General features: G+C 46.4%; 1 protein-coding gene across 1 annotated transcript; it reads left to right on the forward strand.

Moving 5' to 3' along the window:
* Positions 1-276: 276 nt before the first annotated feature.
* On the forward strand, positions 277-21,082 carry podxl (podocalyxin-like). Its single transcript, XM_071386922.1, has 8 exons — positions 277-739; positions 16,204-16,866; positions 17,075-17,268; positions 17,385-17,411; positions 18,495-18,627; positions 18,838-18,881; positions 19,021-19,143; positions 19,290-21,082. Exons 1-8 carry the CDS (start codon positions 697-699, stop codon positions 19,482-19,484), a joined length of 1,422 nt encoding a protein of 473 aa, XP_071243023.1. The 5' UTR covers positions 277-696; the 3' UTR covers positions 19,485-21,082.
* Positions 21,083-21,134: the final 52 nt, after the last annotated feature.

Below are 21,134 nucleotides of genomic sequence, written 5' to 3' on the forward strand. Positions count from 1 at the left end.
AAATCAAATTATACAACCCCCCCAAAAATCTATTTTAATTCCAGGTTGTAAGGCAACAAATTAGGAAAAATGTCAAGGGGGGGAATACTTTCGCAAGCCACTGTATTTATTGTATCATTGACCATTATTGGAGTAAGGCAAACTGAAGGAACATAGTCTTTGGGAGTCGTTTCCTTTGTTCTTCAGTGTTGGTCAGCTTGAGAGTTCACCCAAAAACGCATTCTATTGGATCTCCCCTTGCCTCGCATGACAAGCTGGAATGGGCAGTGCCATGGGCCTGTGAGTAACAGCTGAACACTTGTAAAGAAGGCTGGGGTCTGGACTGGCCACGGGGCTTGCGCTTTGAAAGCACAATACGTTTTCAAGCCACTCGGGGAGAGGGAGCCAGCAACAACGCTACACAATCAGCGCAGTCAAGGAGACTGGAGAAAAACTTTCCCCCAAATTCCCGACTCAGAGAGGGGGAGAAAAGAAGGGGAGAAGCGCCAAACAAAAGCATTCTTAGCTTTCAGCAAAACAATAACTTTGGGGAAATCATTTACTTCAAATACAAATTCAAGGAGATAGGCGTAACGGAACGGCGTCTCCAGCAAGAATCCGCTACTTGTATTCAACATTCTGATTCGGGAATACCTAAAACCACGGATTGAGTGCAGCAGCAACACTGAATGAAACAAAGTTGCGTAAAAAAACAGAATGGAAACGAAAATGCGAATCACGTGGGCACTTCTTCCACTTGGTAAGTGTCTATTCTTTGTATTTTATTTATTTTGATCAAAGTTGGTTTTATTTTTGGGGACCCACAAGACCCCATCACCACCTTTCCTTTATTTGAGCAATTGAAGACATTCAATGACAGAAGTTAACATAGGAGGAGATCACATTTGGTATCATCATTTATCAATTCATAATAAAAGAAAAACAACTAAATAAAACAATGTTGATTATGAGAGGTTCTGTGTTTCTCCTCAGCAACAGGTGCGCACATCAATAGTTTACAGTTGATGATGCACGGAAGTTTGTAGCCTAATCTGTAAATCTGTAAAACAAAATGGAATGGAATTCCCATCAAAAATTAAATAGTTTTCGTTATATTCCGTCTATATGATTGACATATTGTCATTTTTTTCAGTCATCGGTGCTAAAAGAAAATTTTGCTTGGCAGTAATCCAAAGATACAAAAATATAATTCCTATTAAACCGTTATCTTATTAGCCCTCTATCCCACTAATACTAGTGAGAATCTATACCAGCTGCGCGCTTTCACAACATGCTGCTCTAATTTCGGTATCGAGGAGTGAGTGAGGGGGAGTTGCACTGTAAGTGCGAGGCAGAGACTGGCATCTGAGGGAGTGGCACCAGGGAGTCAGGGCCAGGGCCGCGCAGCTGAAACATCTGCCCCCTCTTCACGCCCGGGTCCTCTCCTCTCACACTGTGCTCAAGAGCCGGGAGGCCGGGAGGGAGACAACGGGACCGCATAATGAAGTGCCCCCGTGACTCGCTCGAGACGACCCTCATGCCAAATGGTGAGGCGGAGTGTTATTCCTTAATTACGCGCAGGTCCCACCTGCCTCTTGCCACTATAAATTCATGAAAAGTAGAGGAGGCTTTTGTTTTTTTGTCGCCGAGCAAAAACAGACTGGATGTTCACGGTCAGCCCTTTCCCAAAACCTTTTAGACCACATAATTAGTTAGGCCTAAAACTAACTTGACAAGCATTATTGCCAAGCATATAGGCACTAATAAAAATAATGTCCTCCTTGGATACAAATCAACCTCCAATACCATTTGATAGAACACAAACCATTAATTTATGATGTATAATAAAACATTTTCAATCTGCAAACGAACCATAGTGCTTTTAAAAAGAAAAGGTCAAATATCCCAGACCAGATCCTTCCAGAGTCTACCCCACACACACCACTTCCCAGTCCCTTTCATCCTCTATTTGGGGACATGAAGGTCATGTCATGTGTTTTCCTAAAAGGTAAACCCAGCCAGGATCTCTGTTATGATCGGGATGCGGCTTGGCAGCCACGGCTATCCTCCCTAGGCCTAGCCTATGGGAGAGCGCTAGTGGAGAACAATAGATAGGAAAACTTTAACAACATCCCTGTTCCTAAGGAAGGTGTGGCACCAGATTCCCATCCTGAGAGGAGACGGCCATGAGCTCCCTCCGTCTCCTCACGCGCACACACAGCCTGGTTCACTCAAATGCAAGGACAGGGAGACGGAGTCCTCACTCCTTCACTCCCCTGGAAATTCACCTCATAAAAGTGAGGGGAAACAGGACATTCAACAGGCTGTGCGTCTGCAATGACACTCCATTGCCTCTATAGAGCATACTTTTTGACATGAGCCATATGGGCCCTGCAAAAGTAGTGCATTGTAACGTGGCCAGGGCCCATTACAGCGCTGGTCAATAGTGCACTATAAAGGGAATAGGGTGCCATTTCAGAGGCAGCCAGGGGATTTAGATCCACTATTGACAATCAGGGGATTGGGGTTTTAAACAGCAGTTTTGGGGAACAGTACAGGAGAGGGAGGCTTCCAGTTCCTCTAGGCAGTAAGTGTAGTAAAGCCTTGTGATTCATCACTGTCTGATGTGGATGATAAAGCACCACCACAGCCTCCACCTCTATCTTCACCCCAGAGCAGCCTACACTCCTACATGTCCAGGCCATGTGGACATTAATCAGGCCAGTGGCTGGCACCATGCATCACAGACCTTCACTCGGCTCCCCTCCTCCGTTCTACCGCCTCCCTGCTTCATCTCTCTCTCATATCACACATACAGGAACACACACATGTACAAGGTCTCTCCCTCCCACCTTCACTCTCTCCTCACACTCTTTTCTCTGCCATGGCTGGGAACTCCCTTCTACTTTACCTCTAAGAAAACAAGAGAGTGGATGTTTCCTAATAAGAGCCAAGCAAACAAAACGTGTGTGTGTGTGTGTCAAAGAGTCCAGCCCAATTTAAAAAATACTTAGGTAGTCGACAAAGTTCCGGATGTCTCTTTAAATGTAGTGCCTATTAATATAGACCACATGGAACATTCAATGAATTAGATTTTTACTATGAATAAAGACTTGCTAAAGTATAAAAATTCTGCATTTTGACATGTCCCTCAGTACACCCTCTGTGACAACATTTCTCCAAGCTTTGTGACACTTTATTTGGATAGTCCATCTGTAACATTTCAACTATCTACTAACCCTTAACCCCTATCCTAACCCTAACCCTTATTCTAAAGCTAACCCTAACCTTAACAAGCAGTTGCAAACCAACAGATGATTTATTGATAGTATGACCATCTGTAGAGAATCTACAGATGGAGTCACACTCTATTTGGATAGTCCAAGTTTTCACCATTATTGTGAAGCGCTAGTTATTTTGTTGCGTTGATAAAATCATTCCTGAAGAGTATTATTTCTTCATGTGATTAGTGATTCATTTTAAGGGGAAAAAACCTGTCCCTCATTTTAAGGTCAGCCCTGTTACGTGAACTAAAGTCTCGTTTTAATATGGTGAAACTATTCCTTTGTAAAAAAAAATCTAAATAAACATGATTAAAATCATAATGTATAAGCAAGTGAGCTGGTTCTACTCTTTTTGTCCATTTTCTGGTGGAAAAACTTAGCGTGTCGAGCATAACATGTCTACCCTGTTACCCGTAGATAGACCGGCTAGAATTTAACAACCCTGTCACAAGGGGATTTATGGCTGATTTATGACAGAATCGTCAACCCTGTTAATTTATTCGTCACTTAGTAGTTATTATAGATATTTTTTTATTGAACTTCTTGAGATGAAAAAATAAAATCTTTATTAAGTTGCTGTTCATGACAGAATGTTAGATTAGGTGAAATCAAACTTTTTTTCATTCACTAAGTTACACTACCCAAAAGGGACTCATTTCATGGAATGACCCAGACCTCTATAGACTAAAGTCCTGTAGAAGTGCTGGACCATATGTGCACACCACAGCTCAACATAGACACAAACACACCCATCACCCTGGCATCACAGCACTAGGAATGTGGCTGTGTTTGGGTGTGTGGACCCACACCGTGTGGCAGCTGATTATCTTTATCATGTTAGATATGCTGTGTAGTCACAGACAGTTAAATAAAGGTTAAATAAAATAAAAAATACGATTTACACCATCAGACAGAGACCAACACCCCTTTTCCACCCTCACTCTCCTCTACCCACCTCCCCTATTCCCCATTCCCGCTTTCTCCCTTTTATTCATACAGTGATTTTACATTCACAGCCCCTCTCCTTAACGGAGGAGCCTATTGGATGAGTACTGTGTAAAGACGGCCTCCCTCCTCCTCTCTTCCCTTCATCTCCCCTTTCCTCCCCCAGTTCCAATTCTGAATTAGCCCTCTCAATGGGACAACACCCCAGGAAGGCGGGGGACTACTGGGCTCCTAAAAAGCTTGGGCCGCAGCAGGGGGCCGGGGGTGAGGGAGTAACCCCCCCTGGCAGAGCCACACGCGGGGGAAGCCAGGCTTTTGTGTGGGCCGTCACCCACCTAACAGGGTGACTTTGTGTGTCTGGGGCTGGAGAGGGATAGCTACATTTATTTATTTACTCCCCTGCCTCTGGCAGCGCATGGTGGATGTTCACGCTCAGACGCACATAAATCTGGCCTTATTATGGGATGGCCTGGCTGGCACACATACAGGGACAGAGATGAATACACACACAGCTAGACAGGATCACATACCCATGCCAGAACACAAGTGGACCGGCAGACACACACCCTTAGGACTCAGCATTAAGAAAGGCTCTTTTTATTTTTAAGATGTCCACTGCTGGTGTCCAGGCTGGTTGCCATAAGCCTCTGCTCCCCTCCCTCTATCAGTAGTCTGTGTGGGGCCCGGAGGTTATTCTTACAATATGGCTGGCAGGAAGGCAGGATAATTCAACAAGTCTCCACCCTCCAGGCCAATTGTCATTCTGCTTTAACTGTGTACGGATGGAGGCTCTCACGCTAAACATGATTGTGCTTGACGCCCGCCAGGACCCAACAACAGGACCCCTGTGGGGAGGGCAGGGGAGAGGGAGACACCCCTCTGACCCCATTACTGACTCGTTAGTCACAGTGGGACAGGCCAAGCCATAACACTGTCACAGGCATGAGTTAGGAACATAAACACTGGTGAAGTTGGAGAATTCAGCCCTATCGTAAATGGCATTTAGAGGCCTTATCATCATCTTGTTGCATTTCCATCTTGAAGATCTGGAAGTAACTGACTGTATTTTCCTGGGTTTCTGTTAGTCTTGAGTCAGAGCAGGGTGTGTTTCATGCTTTCTGTGTTTAAGTCATGTACACACGTGAAGAATGTCACACTGCTTGCTTAGCGAGAACCACTTCTTCTTGATTCAGCTCAAACCGAGGCTCGAACCCACGACCTCTGCCTTGCTAGCACACGTGACCACCCTCCTGAAGTGTCGTACCAGTCGGCGCTGCATGAAAAGCTAGCTATTTGTGGCGCAAGTGGGGAAACTTCAGGCTGAGGAGGGAGTTTCACACATTTACATTTTAGTCATTAGGCAGACACTCTTAACCAGAGCGAGTGCTTACTTTTATTCGTACTGGTCCCCCATGGGATTCAAACCCACAACCCTGGCGTTGCAAGCGCCAAGCTCTACCAACTGAGCCACATATCCCCATGTGCTACACACCCACACAGTGAGAGAGCAAAGAAGCCCATATCTTATTGCATAACAGAGTCAACAGGAAGGACCTTGGGGTCGGTTCTCACACCCTCTGACTACCGTCTGGCCCTGAGAGGGTCCGGGACACCGGGTCGCACTCCGTGGGAGAGAGACAGGCCACTGTAGCAGCAGACCAAACATAACTGGACCCAATGACCTAGCGTTCCATCTTAATAACAGCCTGGTGGAGGAAGAGGCTAATAAGACCTGGCTGCAGGTCAGTCTGTGTTGGCCCAGTTATGCTGTGTAGTCACAGACAGACATCCAATAGTCATGGAGATAGTAATGTAATCCTACTGTGGTATACAGGAACCTGCTCTGGTGTGCTCTATGAGTTACAACAAGGAGGCTTCATTCCCGATTCACTACTAAGCATCATGGCTAAGCATCATGGCTACTAGCTAGGGACCCTATAGCAGAGGAAAGGGAAGCTATGGAGATGGGAACCTTCCATTCCATCTCCTGCCCCCCCACCCCCTCCCGGAGAAAGGAGGACATATCTTAAGGAATGAGTGTTTTTGGAGAGACTACAGGTGCTATCCGTGTGTGTGTGTGAGTGAGTGTGTGTTTGTGGGAGGGTTGGAATGTCTCTGAGGTAAAAACAGCCCCAGCTAATAATGTCAGGATCAGGGTTGCTGCTGTCACCTGTTAAGAAACAGACACCCAGGTGACAGGCGGGGTCAAAGAGGGTCATCCCAAAATATGACATCACAGCTAGAGGAGGTAGAGGAGGGGGGAAAAGTGGAGCAGACAGATAGAGACACACGTCTCACAACAACACAGAGTCTCAGAGGCAGAACACTGTGTGGAAATCACAGGAGCAGTACACCAGTCCCAGGTCAAATACATACTGTACACCGAATATCTGCATGAGTAGTACAGTCTACTCTCAAGACATTGCATAGTGTATGTCAGAAATGAACTGTATCACTCCTGATTTACACATTTTCAAAAGCTGTCTAAAAATGTAGCAAAGAAATACTGTCTGTAAAAAAAATTTTTTTCATTGTCATTCAGTCCTACTGGGAAACTTCCACCTGTTAGACGACAATGTTGAAGCAGCCTCCTTTCTCGAGCTACCCAGCCTGGTCTCATTGACTAGACGTAACATAGGAAATATAAATCCGGGACACTGAAATTAGTCTGATATGTTACATGTGGTATGGTTACATAAGAGAGAAGGTTACTTAAGGCAAAAATGAGCGGAGGGTGGTTGGTCGTTTTAGCATTTTAGCTAATTAGCAAATGTTCAACTACTTACTACTTTTTAGCTACTTTGCAACTACGTAGCATGTTCGTTAACCCTGCCCCTAGCCCTTTTGGCTAACTTTTACCCTAACCTTAACCCTTTATCCTAAATTCGTAACATATTGTACGTTTCGCAAATTCGTAACATTTACAAATCGTAATTCGTAACATATCATACTAAATGGAGTGTCTTGGATTTACGTAAAGAATAATACAAAATGCTCTGAGACCAGGTTGAGCCACCAGGGGCATTACCAATGCTGTAGCGACCTCCTTTCACTAGCTACCAGGTGACATTACCAATGCTGTAGCGACCTCCTTTCACTAGCTACCAGGTGACATTACCAATGCTGTAGCGACCTCCTTTCACTAGCTACCAGGTGACATTACCAATGCTGTAGCGACCTCCTTTCACTAGCTACCAGGTGACATTACCAATGCTGTAGCGACCTCCTTTCACTAGCTACCAGGTGACATTACCAATGCTGTAGCGACCTCCTTTCACTAGCTACCAGGTGACATTACCAATGCTGTAGCGACCTCCTTTCACTAGCTACCAGGTGACATTACCAATGCTGTAGCGACCTCCTTTCACTAGCTACCAGGTGACATTACCAATGCTGTAGCGACCTCCTTTCACTAGCTACCAGGTGACATTACCAATGCTGTAGCGACCTCCTTTCACTAGCTACCAGGTGACATTACCAATGCTGTAGCGACCTCCTTTCACTAGCTACCAGGTGACATTACCAATGCTGTAGCGACCTCCTTTCACTAGCTACCAGGTGACATTACCAATGCTGTAGCGACCTCCTTTCACTAGCTACCAGGTGACATTACCAATGCTGTAGCGACCTCCTTTCACTAGCTACCAGGTGACATTACCAATGCTGTAGCGACCTCCTTTCACTAGCTACCAGGTGACATTACCAATGCTGTAGCGACCTCCTTTCACTAGCTACCAGGTGACATTACCAATGCTGTAGCGACCTCCTTTCACTAGCTACCAGGTGACATTACCAATGCTGTAGCGACCTCCTTTCACTAGCTACCAGGTGACATTACCAATGCTGTAGCGACCTCCTTTCACTAGCTACCAGGTGACATTACCAATGCTGTAGCGACCTCCTTTCACTAGCTACCAGGTGACATTACCAATGCTGTAGCGACCTCCTTTCACTAGCTACCAGGTGACATTACCAATGCTGTAGCGACCTCCTTTCACTAGCTACCAGGTGACATTACCAATGCTGTAGCGACCTCCTTTCACTAGCTACTAGGTGACATTACCAATGCTGTAGCGACCTCCTTTCACTAGCTACCAGGTGACATTACCAATGCTGTAGCGACCTCCTTTCACTAGCTACCAGGTGACATTACCAATGCTGTAGCGACCTCCTTTCACTAGCTACCAGGTGACATTACCAATGCTGTAGCGACCTCCTTTCACTAGCTACCAGGTGACATTACCAATGCTGTAGCGACCTCCTTTCACTAGCTACCAGGTGACATTACCAATGCTGTAGCGACCTCCTTTCACTAGCTACCAGGTGACATTACCAATGCTGTAGCGACCTCCTTTCACTAGCTACCAGGTGACATTACCAATGCTGTAGCGACCTCCTTTCACTAGCTACCAGGTGACATTACCAATGCTGTAGCGACCTCCTTTCACTAGCTACCAGGTGACATTACCAATGCTGTAGCGACCTCCTTTCACTAGCTACCAGGTGACATTACCAATGCTGTAGCGACCTCCTTTCACTAGCTACTAGGTGACATTACCAATGCTGTAGCGACTTCCTTTCACTAGCTACCAGGTGACATTACCAATGCTGTAGCGACCTCCTTTCACTAGCTACTAGGTGACATTACCAATGCTGAAGCGACCTCCTTTCACTAGCTACCAGGTGACATTACCAATGCTGTAGCGACCTCCTTTCACTAGCTACCAGGTGACATTACCAATGCTGTAGCGACCTCCTTTCACTAGCTACCAGGTGACATTACCAATGCTGTAGCGACCTCCTTTCACTAGCTACCAGGTGACATTACCAATGCTGTAACGACCTCCTTTCACTAGCTACCAGGTGACATTACCAATGCTGTAGCGACCTCCTTTCACTAGCTACCAGGTGACATTACCAATGCTGTAGCGACCTCCTTTCACTAGCTACCAGGTGACATTACCAATGCTGTAGCGACCTCCTTTCACTAGCTACCAGGTGACATTACCAATGCTGAAGCAGCCCCCTTTACTAGCTGCCAGGGGACATTACCAGGAGTGTAAATAAACAGGCTGGGCCCGGGGGGAGGATTCAGATTTTCCCCCTCCTACAGAGCTGTCTGTGTCTCTGGCTTCTCTCCTCATAGTGACTACTAAGCTGCTTAATGGAGCCTGATAACAATTGGCGTGTCTGCAGTTTGGGATGGCAGCCACAGCGTAGGCTGCCTGTCAAAGAGAAGAGATGGAGACAACAATGTTTTACCTCTCCCCTCCTCCACCACCCCTCTAAAACAGACACTGATAAGAGGCTGTTTTAGACAATGTCCTCGTTGCCAAAGACAACCACTATTAATCACCATGACAACCCACCACGTCTGGATTTACATCTTTACATCCTGGGTGAGCATCTTTTTAACGGGCTGGTCAACAGGAGGGGCCCTACTCAATAACACACATACAATACAATGACTATTAGAGTGTGAAAATATGTATTGATATGGAGATTGACAATCTGGTTGGAATGTTGTAAGGGTGATTCAAGTAGTATAGAAACCTTGTTATGAGGTTGGATTAAATAGAGTTGATTAGAGCCCCCACATCTTTATTCTACAGTGCACATGTGGAGTGGGAGGTGAGAGTGTTCGTGTATGGTTTATGTGTGGGTGTCACGCCCTGGCCTTAGTATTATTTGTTTTATTTATTATTTTAGTTAGGTCAGGGTGTGACATGGGTTATGTGTGTATTTTGGGGTATTATATGGTAGAGCGGGGTGTTGGTTGTAGTGTATGGGTTTGTGTTGAGTGTATGTATCTAGCTGTGTCTATGGGTGTGTAGTTTTCTAGGAAAGTCTATGGTGGCCTGAATGGGTTCTCAATTAGAGACAGCTGGTTTCTGTTGTCTCTAATTGGGAACCATATTTAAGGCTGCCATAGGCTTTAGCTGTTTGTGGGTCATTGTATATGTATATGTCGACGTAAGTAGTTTGTGTGTGCACTTGCGTTTTAGGTTTCACGTTTGGTTAGTGTGTTAAGTGTTACGTGTTCATCTTCGTCGTTATAATTAAAGAAGATGTATTCAAGTCATGTTGCGCCTTGGTCCTCTCTTTCACGTCAACATGATCGTGACAGAATGACCCACCAATCTACGACCAAGCAACATGACCAGCGGCAACAGGAGCAGCGCAAGGAGAAATGGACTTGGGAGGAGATCCTGGACGGTAAAGGACCCTGGGCTCAGCCAGGGGAATATCGCCGTCCCAAGGCGGAGCTGGAGGCAGCGAAGGCAGAGAGGCGCTGGTATGAGGAGGCAGCGCGGCGACGCGGTTGGGAGCCCGAGAGTCAGACCCAAAAATTTCTTGGGGGGGGGCACACGAGGAGTGTGGCAAAGCCGGGTAGGATACCTGAGCCAACTCCCCGTGCTTACCGTGGAGTGAGAGAGCGTCGTACTGGTCAGACACCGTGTTATGCGGTAAAGCGCACGGTGTCCCCAGTACGCGTGCTTAGCCCAGTGCGGGCTATTCCACCTTGCCGCACTGGGAGGGCTAGGTTGGGCATCGAGCCAGATGTCATGAAGCCGGCCCAACGTATCTGGTCTCCAGTACGTCTCCTCGGGCCGGCATACATGGCACCAGCCTTACGAATGGTGTCCCCGGTTCGCCAGCATAGCCCAGTGTGGGCTATTCCACCTCGCCGCACTGGCAGGGCTACGGGCACCATTCAACCTGGTAAGGTTGGGCAGGCTCGGTGCTCAAGAGCACGTGTCCTCCTTCACGGTCCGGTATACCCGGTGCCACCTCCAAGTACCAGTCCACCGGTGGCAGCCCCCCGCACCAGGCTGTCTCTCCGGGTTCTCTCTCCAGCTGCTCCCACCTGTCCAGCGCTGTCAGAGCTTTCCTCCTCTCCAGCGCAGCCAGTGCCTATACCACGCACCAGGCCTACTGTGCGCCTCAGCAGGGCAGAGTCGGCCGTCTGCCCAACGCCTTCTGCACTGCCTGTCTGCCCAGCGCCGTCGGAGCCATCTGTCTGCCCAGCGCCGTCGGAGCCATCTGTCTGCCCAGCGCCGTCGGAGCCATCTGTCTGCCCAGCGCCGTCGGAGCCATCTGTCTGCCCAGCGCCGTCGGAGCCATCTGTCTGCCCAGCGCCGCCTGAACTGCCCGTCTGCCCAGCGGCGCCTGAACTGCCCGTCTGCCCAGCGGCGCCTGAACTGCCCGTCTGCCCAGCGGCGCCTGAACTGCCCGTCTGCCCAGCGGCGCCTGAACTGCCCGTCTGCCCAGCGGCGCCTGAACTGCCCGTCTGCCCAGCGGCGCCTGAACTGCCCGTCTGCCCAGCGGCGCCTGAACTGCCCGTCTGCCCAGCGGCGCCTGAACTGCCCGTCTGCCCAGCGGCGCCTGAACTGCCCGTCTGCCCAGCGGCGCCTGAACTGCCCGTCTGCCCAGCGGCGCCTGAACTGCCCGTCTGCCCAGCGGCGCCTGAACTGCCCGTCTGCCATGAGCCTGCAAAGCTGCCCGTCTGCCATGAGCCTGCAAAGCCGCCCGTCTGCCAAGAGCCTACAGAGCCTTCCGCCAGACCGGATCAGCCAGAGCCTTCCGCCAGACCGGATCAGCCAGAGCCTTCCAGCCAGGACCTGCCAGAGCCGTCCAGCCAGGACCTGCCAGAGCCGTCCAGCCAGGACCTGCCAGAGTCCCTCAGCCAGGACCTGCCAGAGTCCCTCAGCCAGGACCTGCCAGAGTCCCTCAGCCAGGACCTGCCAGAGTCCCTCAGCCAGGACCTGCCAGAGTCCCTCAGCCAGGACCTGCCAGAGTCCCTCAGCCAGGACCTGCCAGAGTCCCTCAGCCAGGACCTGCCCCTTATCCCGGTGCTGCCCCTTATCCCGGTGCTGCTCCTTATCCCGGTGCTGCCCCTTATCCCGGTGCTGCCCCTTATCCCGGTGCTGCCCCTTATCCCGGTGCTGCCCCTTATGACTATGGTGGGGTGGGGACCACGACCAGTGCCGGAGCCGCCGCCGTGGAAGGAAGCCCACCCAGACCCTCCCCTAGACTATGTGCTGGTGCGCCCGGAGTTCGCACCTTAAGGGGGGGGTTATGTCACGCCCTGGCCTTAGTATTATTTGTTTTATTTATTATTTTAGTTAGGTCAGGGTGTGACATGGGTTATGTGTGTATTTTGGGGTATTATATGGTAGAGCGGGGTGTTGGTTGTAGTGTATGGGTTTGTGTTGAGTGTATGTATCTAGCTGTGTCTATGGGTGTGTAGTTTTCTAGGAAAGTCTATGGTGGCCTGAATGGGTTCTCAATTAGAGACAGCTGGTTTCTGTTGTCTCTAATTGGGAACCATATTTAAGGCTGCCATAGGCTTTAGCTGTTTGTGGGTCATTGTATATGTATATGTCGACGTAAGTAGTTTGTGTGTGCACTTGCGTTTTAGGTTTCACGATCGTTTGTTGTTTGGTTAGTGTGTTAAGTGTTACGTGTTCATCTTCGTCGTTATAATTAAAGAAGATGTATTCAAGTCATGTTGCGCCTTGGTCCTCTCTTTCACGTCAACATGATCGTGACAGTGGGTGTGTATGTACAGTATGTCCACTACCTGTATTGTAAGCCTGTGTTTGTGGATGTAACCTTGGGAGGAATATCCAATTATTGAGCACTGTTTTAAAAACAATGTCGTCCTATGTGTATAGATTTAGGGCTGCACAATATCTGAAAAACATTTTTTTAATTGTGATTTTATTTTAACCAAATATTGCAATTTGACTTGCAATATACAGGTAACTGCTGGGCCACTACCAGCCAGAACAGCTTCAATGTGCCTTAGTATATATTCTACAAGTGTCTCGAACTTCATTGGAGGGATGCAACACCATTCTTCCACAAGAAATTTCATCATTTGGTGTTTTGTTGGTGGTGGAAAACACTCTCAGGCACCACTCCAGAATCTGCCATAACGGTTTAATTGGGTTGAGATCTGGTGATTGAGACACACACACACACACACACACACACCCTATGCTCCTTTGAGACCCCTCTTTCAAAGTCACAGATCTTTTCTTTTAACCATGGTAGCCAAAATAATGGGCAACTGGACATTTTTATACATCACCCCAAATACTGTCTATTATATTGACAAGATATTCGAGTGACCCCTCTAACAATGGAAATACATGTTCCCAAAGATAAAAGACAGGCAGGAGGAGATGAGATCAGGTGGGACCATTCCAGCTAATGAGCGGGCAGATACGCGTGTGAAAAACAGGCCACAGAGGTATTTAGAGGACTAATCTTTGTATCTGTGCAATTATAGCGTTATTACTCAGTACTTTGTTGAAGCACCTTTGGCAGTGATTACAGCCTCGAGTCTTCTTGGGTATGACGCTACAAGCTTGGCACACCTGTATTTAGGGAGTTTCTTCCATTATTCTCTGCAGATCCTCTCAAGCTCTGTCAGGTTGGATGGGGAGCGTCGCTGCACAGCTATTTTCAGGTCTCTCCTGAGATGTTCGATTGGGTTCAAGTCCGGGCTCTGGCTGGGCCACTCAAGGACATTCAGGGACTTGTCCCGAAGCCACTCCTGTGTTGTCTTGGCTGCGTGCTAAAGGTCGTTGTTCTGTTGGAAGGTGAACCTTCACCCCAGTCTGAAGTCCTGAGCGTTCTGGAGCAGATCTCTTTGTACTTTGCTCCGTTCATCTTTCAGTCCCTGCCGTCGATAAACATCCCCACAGCATGACGCTGCCACCACCATGCTTCACCGTAGTGATGGTGCCAGGTTTCCTCCAGAAGTTACGCTTGGCATTCAGGCCAAAGAGTTCAATCATGGTTTCATCAGACCAGAGAATCTCGTTTCTCATGGTCTGAGAGGTTGGCAAACTTTTGGCAAACTCCAAGAGGGCTGTCATGTGCATTTTACTGAGGAGTGGCTTCCGTCTGGCCACTCTACCATAAAGGCCTGATTGGTGGAGTGCTGCGGAGATGGTTGTCCTTCTGGAAGGTTCTCCCATCTCCACAGAGGAATTCTGGAGTTCTATCAGTGACCATCGGTTGCTTGGTCACCTCCCTTACCAAGGCCTTTCTCCCCCGATTGCTCAGTTTGGCCGGGAGGCCAGCTCTAGGAAGAGTCTTGGTGGTTCCAAACTTCTTCCATTTAAGAATTATGGAGGCCACTGTGTTCTTGGGGACCTTCAATGTTGCAGAAATGTTTTGGTACCCTTCCCCAGATCTGTTTCTCGACACAATCCTGTCTCAGAACTCTACGGACAATTCCTTCGACCTCATGGCTTGGTATTTGCTCTGACATGCACTGTCAAATGTGGGACCTTATATAGACAGGTGTGTGCCTTTCCAAATCATGTCCAATCAATAGAATTTACCACAGGTGGACTCCAATCACGTTGTAGAAACATCTTAAGGATGATCAATGGAAAAAGGATGCACCTGAGTTGAATTTCAATTCTTATAGCAAAGGGACTGAATACTTGTGTTTTTTATTTGTAATTTGCAAAACTTTCTAAAAAACAGTTTTCTCTTTGTCATTATGGAGTATTGTGTGTAGATTCATGAGGGGAAAAAAATATTTGATCCATTTTAGAATAAGGCTCTAACATAACAAAAGTCTGAATACTTTCTGAATGCACTGTATCTCTATGACAACAGGCACAACTCAGATAAAAACATTTTTGTGTAAGTTGCCGAAATGCCACATTTATCAGTGCATTCGTAACAATCTAACCATTACGAAACTTTTATTCGATTAAATAACCCTCACGTATCACATTACAATTAAATGTTTTGTTGATCAAATTCAACACACTCTCATTGACCTCCATACAAAAATTACTCACTTCGTGGGCTTATTTTCATGGACAGATTTTGGGTGGAGTAAAATCTTCCTATCTGATGACCCTAAGCATGATGGGATGTTAATTGCTTAATTAACTCAGGAACCACCTGCTTTACATATACTTTGTATCGGTCATTTACTCAAGTGTTTCCTTTATTTTGGCAGTTACCTGTAGATCAAAACACTTGGGTGAGCTGTTGGAATCCTAGAAACAGAATGATTTATATTAAATAGCAAAAAAGTGTCATCGTTGTCTGGAACAATCTGTTGACTGCATTTGACCTAACAGAACAGCATGCAAATTTATAGTGAATCTAAAGAGGAGGAGCTGCGCTGCTTGATGGGGCGGGGCTTGAGCGTGTGTGAAGCAGCCACAAGTAAACTATAAAAACGGACGCTACACAGGCTGAGCGGCGTTTCAAAATATTGCATGCGATATGAATCTTCTTGCGACATGAATATTGCGCGACAATATTGCGATTTTGATGTGAATTAGATTAATTATGCAGCCCTATATGAATTGACAGCATATGTAGCCTTTGAAATGTATGCTATGTATAGTGCAGTGTGTTAGTAATGTAGGTATACGGCCTGATATATGAACATGTGAGATAAGAGAGGTATGAGTGTTTTTAGTGTGTAACTGTGCACCCACGTATGTGCGGGACTGAGTATGAGGAAGCAAGTAGTTGTCATAATGCTATGGCGGTACGTGTGTGTGGGTTTGCGGGAGGGGATCCTATAGAAGCCATTGTTCTAAATCCCTAGGGTCCCAGCCTAAGAACGTGGTCCAGGATTGTTCACCGTGCGCTGGGGCAAGCCCATAGGTTGGGTGTGGAGCATCCTGTCCTGTTAACTATGAATAGAGAAACAGAGAGAGAATGACTACTGTACAGCTGTCTGGAGAGAAGGAAATTAAACACAGCAGGTTTACACAGAGTTCACCACAGAGCCTCCTCAATATCTCATCACTGATATTCTCTTAGAAATACAAGATATTTATAAAACTGTATGCAACTCACAGGGATGATGGACCAAGTTCTAGAGACTAGAAATGGCATTATTTCCATTTAAGTTGAGCTAAGTAAATTACATTTAGTTAGGCCTATGTAATATTTGCTTCAGATTAAACAGTTAATGCTGTTTTGTGTTTGTTCACTCCAGGTCTTCTACTTCACTGTACTGATGGTAATCCAACGCAACTACCCTCATCCTCTTCATATATAGCCTCGATCCCCACCACAATTACAGCTGGCGTCACAGCCACCCCGTCACCGATATCAACTCAGAAGGTGATTAGTGTAGCCTCGATCCCCACCACAATTACAGCTGGCGTCACAGCCACCCCGTCACCGATATCAACTCAGAAGGTGACTAGTGTAGCCTCGATCCCCACCACAATTACAGCTGGCGTCACAGCCACCCCGTCACCGATATCAACTCAGAAGGTGACTAGTGTAGCCTCGATCCCCACCACAATTACAGCTGGCGTCACAGCCACCCCGTCACCGATATCAACTCAGAAGGTGACTAGTGTAGCCTCGATCCCCACCACAATTACAGCTGGCGTCACAGCCACCCCGTCACCGATATCAACTCAGAAGGTGACTAGTGTAGCCTCTAACACCTCCACAATTACAGCTGGCGTCACAGCCACCCCGTCACTGATATCAACTCAGAAGGTGACTAGTGTAGCCTCTAACACCTCCACAATCACGACATCCGGCGTCACACCCGGGGCCAGCATTGTTACTGCCGCGGATACTGCTAGAACGGGGGCCTCTGGGTCCTCAGGAACCCTCACTCAGACCCCCCCGGACACTACAGGTGAGGGTCTATCTCCCAACACCATTTCACCTCAAAACACCTATCACTGACCCAGCATAGAGTTTGGCTGTAGTCTCAAAGGAATTAGACTCAAAACCCTAAAAGCTGAACAGTTCTTATCACATGTGGTCATGTGTGATTACATGATGGAAGTGAGAGAACACTCAACAGACAAAATTGTCCATTCTCTTATTTATGCTTCTTGAAGAAGTCACACAGGTTTCAACTACAACATCGGTGGGCCCAACCCCATGGTCAGCATCGTCCTCTCCCTCCCATCCCCCCTCCACATCCAGCCCTGTGGGTTCAGGCAGTAGTCTTGCTACCACCACGACCAGCACACAGGAAAGGATGGTGTCTACAACCATGGCTGAGACTACAACTCCTCCCAAGAGCTTTACGGTATGACAGAAAGAGTTTAACATAAAAGACTTGTCAGTCTGATTCAAGAAAAATCTTCTGAATCATAACGCACACAAATATGACCTTAACTTTGTCTTTTTTTCTGCTTTTTACAGTTTGTCAAGTCCCAAAGACATGGAGAGGTAAGGGTTTCTCCTTTCTACTGTCATCCTAGATTTGCTTACGAGTTTAGGTCTGCATTTACATTCGGTTTCAAATTACAAATGTAATGACAAATCCTCAGTTGCAGTTTGAACCATCTCACAGAGTGGTCATCAAAGACCAGGATGGTGAAAGCCTGCTCTGACCTCTACCCTTCCCCTGGTCCTATAGATGGGTTAGCTGACAACGTCATGAAAACAATGTGCACGCTGAGGCAGAATTCTGCGTGTTGTTGTGGTTCTAGATGGCCAGTTGGCTAGCAACAATGACAAGCTGCCATGTGGGGAATCGTAGGTGGCGCGTTTCAGCTCGTTGTATCTTGTTCCTGATACCATGTCTTGAGGTATTTTGACTGATATAATTTCTATGCTAATATGGCAAAAATCCACTAGCTAGCTAACCAACAACTGTAACAATGTATTTGAAAGACAACAAGTGCTCATTGTGCAAATGTATTTAAGTTTCCAATAAACATTTGGAGACAGAGTTAACATGTTGTCAACAATCTAAGATAACCATCTGTTTTGCCCCATAGTTGCGCACGCTTCTGTTTTGCTGCTAAACAACCAACCCGTCTATTCTCAACACAGAGCGTCACTCGTTTCCAAAGCCAGGACAGGAAGTAGTGGAAGCAGAGCATTATATTATTAAAACAGGATTCCGCAGGCATTGGGTGGAAAAAGTGTCTTAGTGGGAAACCTTCCTGCCTTTCGCTGGTTTCCGTTTTTTCCCACACCTCTCTCGCGTTCTTCCTCGCTCTCATTCTCCCTCGCTTTCTATGAACAGCTGCTCTGCTTCAGAAAGGCCAAGAATAACTGACACTTCACTGCACGGGAAATGCTGACATCTCACCTTTGACCTTTCCCTCGACTCACCAAAACCAGCATTGTAGTGATGGTTGTAATGATATCATGGTGAAATGACATCAGCTCAGCAATTGCCACTCTCTAGATAGAGATTCACTAAACAAGGCATGTTGATTGTTTTTTGTCCCATTCATAAACGATGAAAACATTTGGTGCAACTTGATGGAGCCTTACAAACGTGTTTCTTTCTCTTGTCAGAATTACGAGAGGAAGGACCTGGAGAAGCTGTGTCGACAGCTGATGTCTCAGATGCATGACGCTAACTGTACTCTGACTGTGAGAGAGAACAACAGACACACTACCTTTGACAGCGTGGTAATGACCGGCAAAGGTATGTAAACTACCCAGTCCCCACGATTCATACGCTTCCAAAGCAATGAAATAGAGCACACCTAACGCACCCCGTTTCCTAATGCTAGTCTTAGTTGTATGAATTGTGTTTTAAATACATACTATTTGAGAGGGTTTGAGACAATTGCTGTCAAGGTCAAGTACCAGAAGTGAACTGTTGTAAATTAAAGTTTCTTTTGATTTCTTTTAGTGGACAACTCTGTCGTCCAGCAATACTATGAGGAAATCACCAGAGTAAGTCTTATTAACATTGTGAACTACATATTTCCTTGAATGTATTTATAAACTGGCTACTAGAGAACATGTAAAGGTTGTATTTGGAGGGAGGCGTGTCAGAGTGGGTCTTTATTTACTTTTTCATCTATTCTGTCAGAAACCAAGCGACAACATGACCCTGATTGCCATCTTGGTATCCTGCGGAGCTCTGCTGGCCATGATTGTAGGCTTCGCCATCTACGCCTCATACCACCGCAAGTCCTATCGGAAGAACCTCCAAGTAAACAATTAGAAAATCAAACTACTCTACAATCAATAATGTCTGTCTGTGATATATCCACATTCTTCCTAAAATACTTCCTAATAATAGTTGAGCTATGCTTTGAGGGCCCTCACCCGAAATCTCCCCTTATCTTCTCTCAACAGCAACACCTGACGGAGGAGCTGCAGACGGTGGAGGATGGTTACCATGACAACCCCACGTTGGAGGTGATGGAGGTGCAGCCGGAGATGCAGGAGAAGAAGGTGGCCCTGAACGGAGAGTTCAACGACAGCTGGATTGTCCCCATCGACAGCCTGCTCAAAGAGGACATGCCAGACGAGGAGGACACTCACCTGTAGAGGGGTACTGGAACAGACAGGGGTGCTACTATATTCCCTCGACCAACTGACTCTCCCTTCCCTGCACCGTTACAAGGGCCCTGTTTAGTAGAGAGTTCTAGCTCCAAACGTTGCAGGTAGAAATGTATTCTATATAGAATGCATACAACTTTAAATAATGGGATTTGAGAATTGCACAATTGTGACAGTTCTATGCAATGCATTTCTATACGCAACACTTTTAATGTTCCTCCCCACTGAACCAGACCCAAGGCAACGACACAGACGCCACCTGACAAATCTGGAAAAAATAAACACCCAGATGACAGGTTCTGGAAACCCATCCCGACTAAAACGAGTGTCAGAGTCCCATCGCTGTGGCCATGGAAAAGTAACAGGCCATTTAGTGGATACTACAACAAGCAACATTGTGTCTAGTTTTAGGAGATATTCAATATTTGGGAAATGTAACTCTCAAACATACACAATCCCATTTTAAGAGCCATTGAGTGTTTAAGGTACTTGATGTACCGCAAACCAAACACTCAAACCACCAATATTTCAGGGTGGAGTTTATGAAGTGGTCTAACTAAAACCTGCATGTTTTTTATGCTGTAATCAATGTAATCCCCAAAAGTGCATTCAATTGTACACTTGAGCACCTGTACATAGTATTTTCTTATATTTTCAGAGAAAATGGAAACTGAAACTTTGTAAACTGTAACACTGCCTTTATGGTTAAATCTCAGTAGTATTGATTTAGAGAAAATGACCTCAGGATAAAGTGAAATAATCATCCTGGTGAATGAATTAAACTACTAGTGAATCTCAGCTCTGACGACCTGGCATTGGCTGCTGTATAGAAGCCATATACTGGTTCAACTGAGCAACGTGAACCACACTAATGAAACAACGGGCTCCATGGAGACATTGCTGGGACGGGAGCGTCTACAGATTTGAAGGGGAAAAACACTAAATAGTTGTTTGAAAATTTGAAAGAACTTGACCTAGGACCAGTTTTCTGGACATAGATAAAGCCGAGCCTTGGACTTAAGATCCCTTTCAACTATGCTTTTTAGTCTAGGACTGGGGTTGCTCTGTATCAGGGAAGCTGGCCCCTAAAGATACATATTTTCTTGTTTGCTGATGTTGAAGGTTATGCGGTAATTTGTTAATTCAACACCAGGGATGACTTGTTACATAGGCCTCTGCACATTTTCTTTCTTGTTCGTTACATTTCTATTCAGTTGATTTGACGAAAAAGGGCATTTAAATATCCATGTGATTATCTGGCAAAATGTATTCCAATTCATGTATAATTCACATGGACACAATAATTCCCAATTATATTTAAGCTGTAAAATCAACCAACACAAAACAATCCACCACACACTCCTGTGTAGTTTGTCATTAGTTGTGTACAGTCGCTCACTCCTATTTTATTTCTTTTTACACCAAAGTATTTAGCAGTTATTGTATGTATTTATGGTTTGTTTGCTGATGAAGCCAAACAACAGGGGGTCTGACACACTGGAAGCTGCGCCTCGTCTATCATGACCAGGGCAGCCATGTTTTCTTATACCAATAAAGATTTGCCAATAAAACACACTTATTTCAAACAGGTGTTGTATTTGTTGTAACTTTTCACCAATGGTAAATGGATGAAACAAT

The sequence above is a fragment of the Salvelinus alpinus genome, chromosome 37, assembly GCF_045679555.1.
Source record: "Salvelinus alpinus chromosome 37, SLU_Salpinus.1, whole genome shotgun sequence".
Lineage (NCBI taxonomy): Eukaryota > Metazoa > Chordata > Actinopteri > Salmoniformes > Salmonidae > Salvelinus > Salvelinus alpinus.

What these genes read in the sequence shown, in the direction of transcription:
- podxl (XM_071386922.1), top strand. Translation starts at nt 697, where the DNA reads ATGGAAACGAAAATGCGAATCACGTGGGCACTTCTTCCACTTG. An exon ending in AGTCCCAAAGACATGGAGAG is followed by an intron (nt 17,412 to 18,494) that starts GTAAGGGTTTCT and finishes TTCTCTTGTCAG; the next exon opens with AATTACGAGAGGAAGGACCT. An exon ending in ACTATGAGGAAATCACCAGA is followed by an intron (nt 18,882 to 19,020) that starts GTAAGTCTTATT and finishes CTATTCTGTCAG; the next exon opens with AAACCAAGCGACAACATGAC.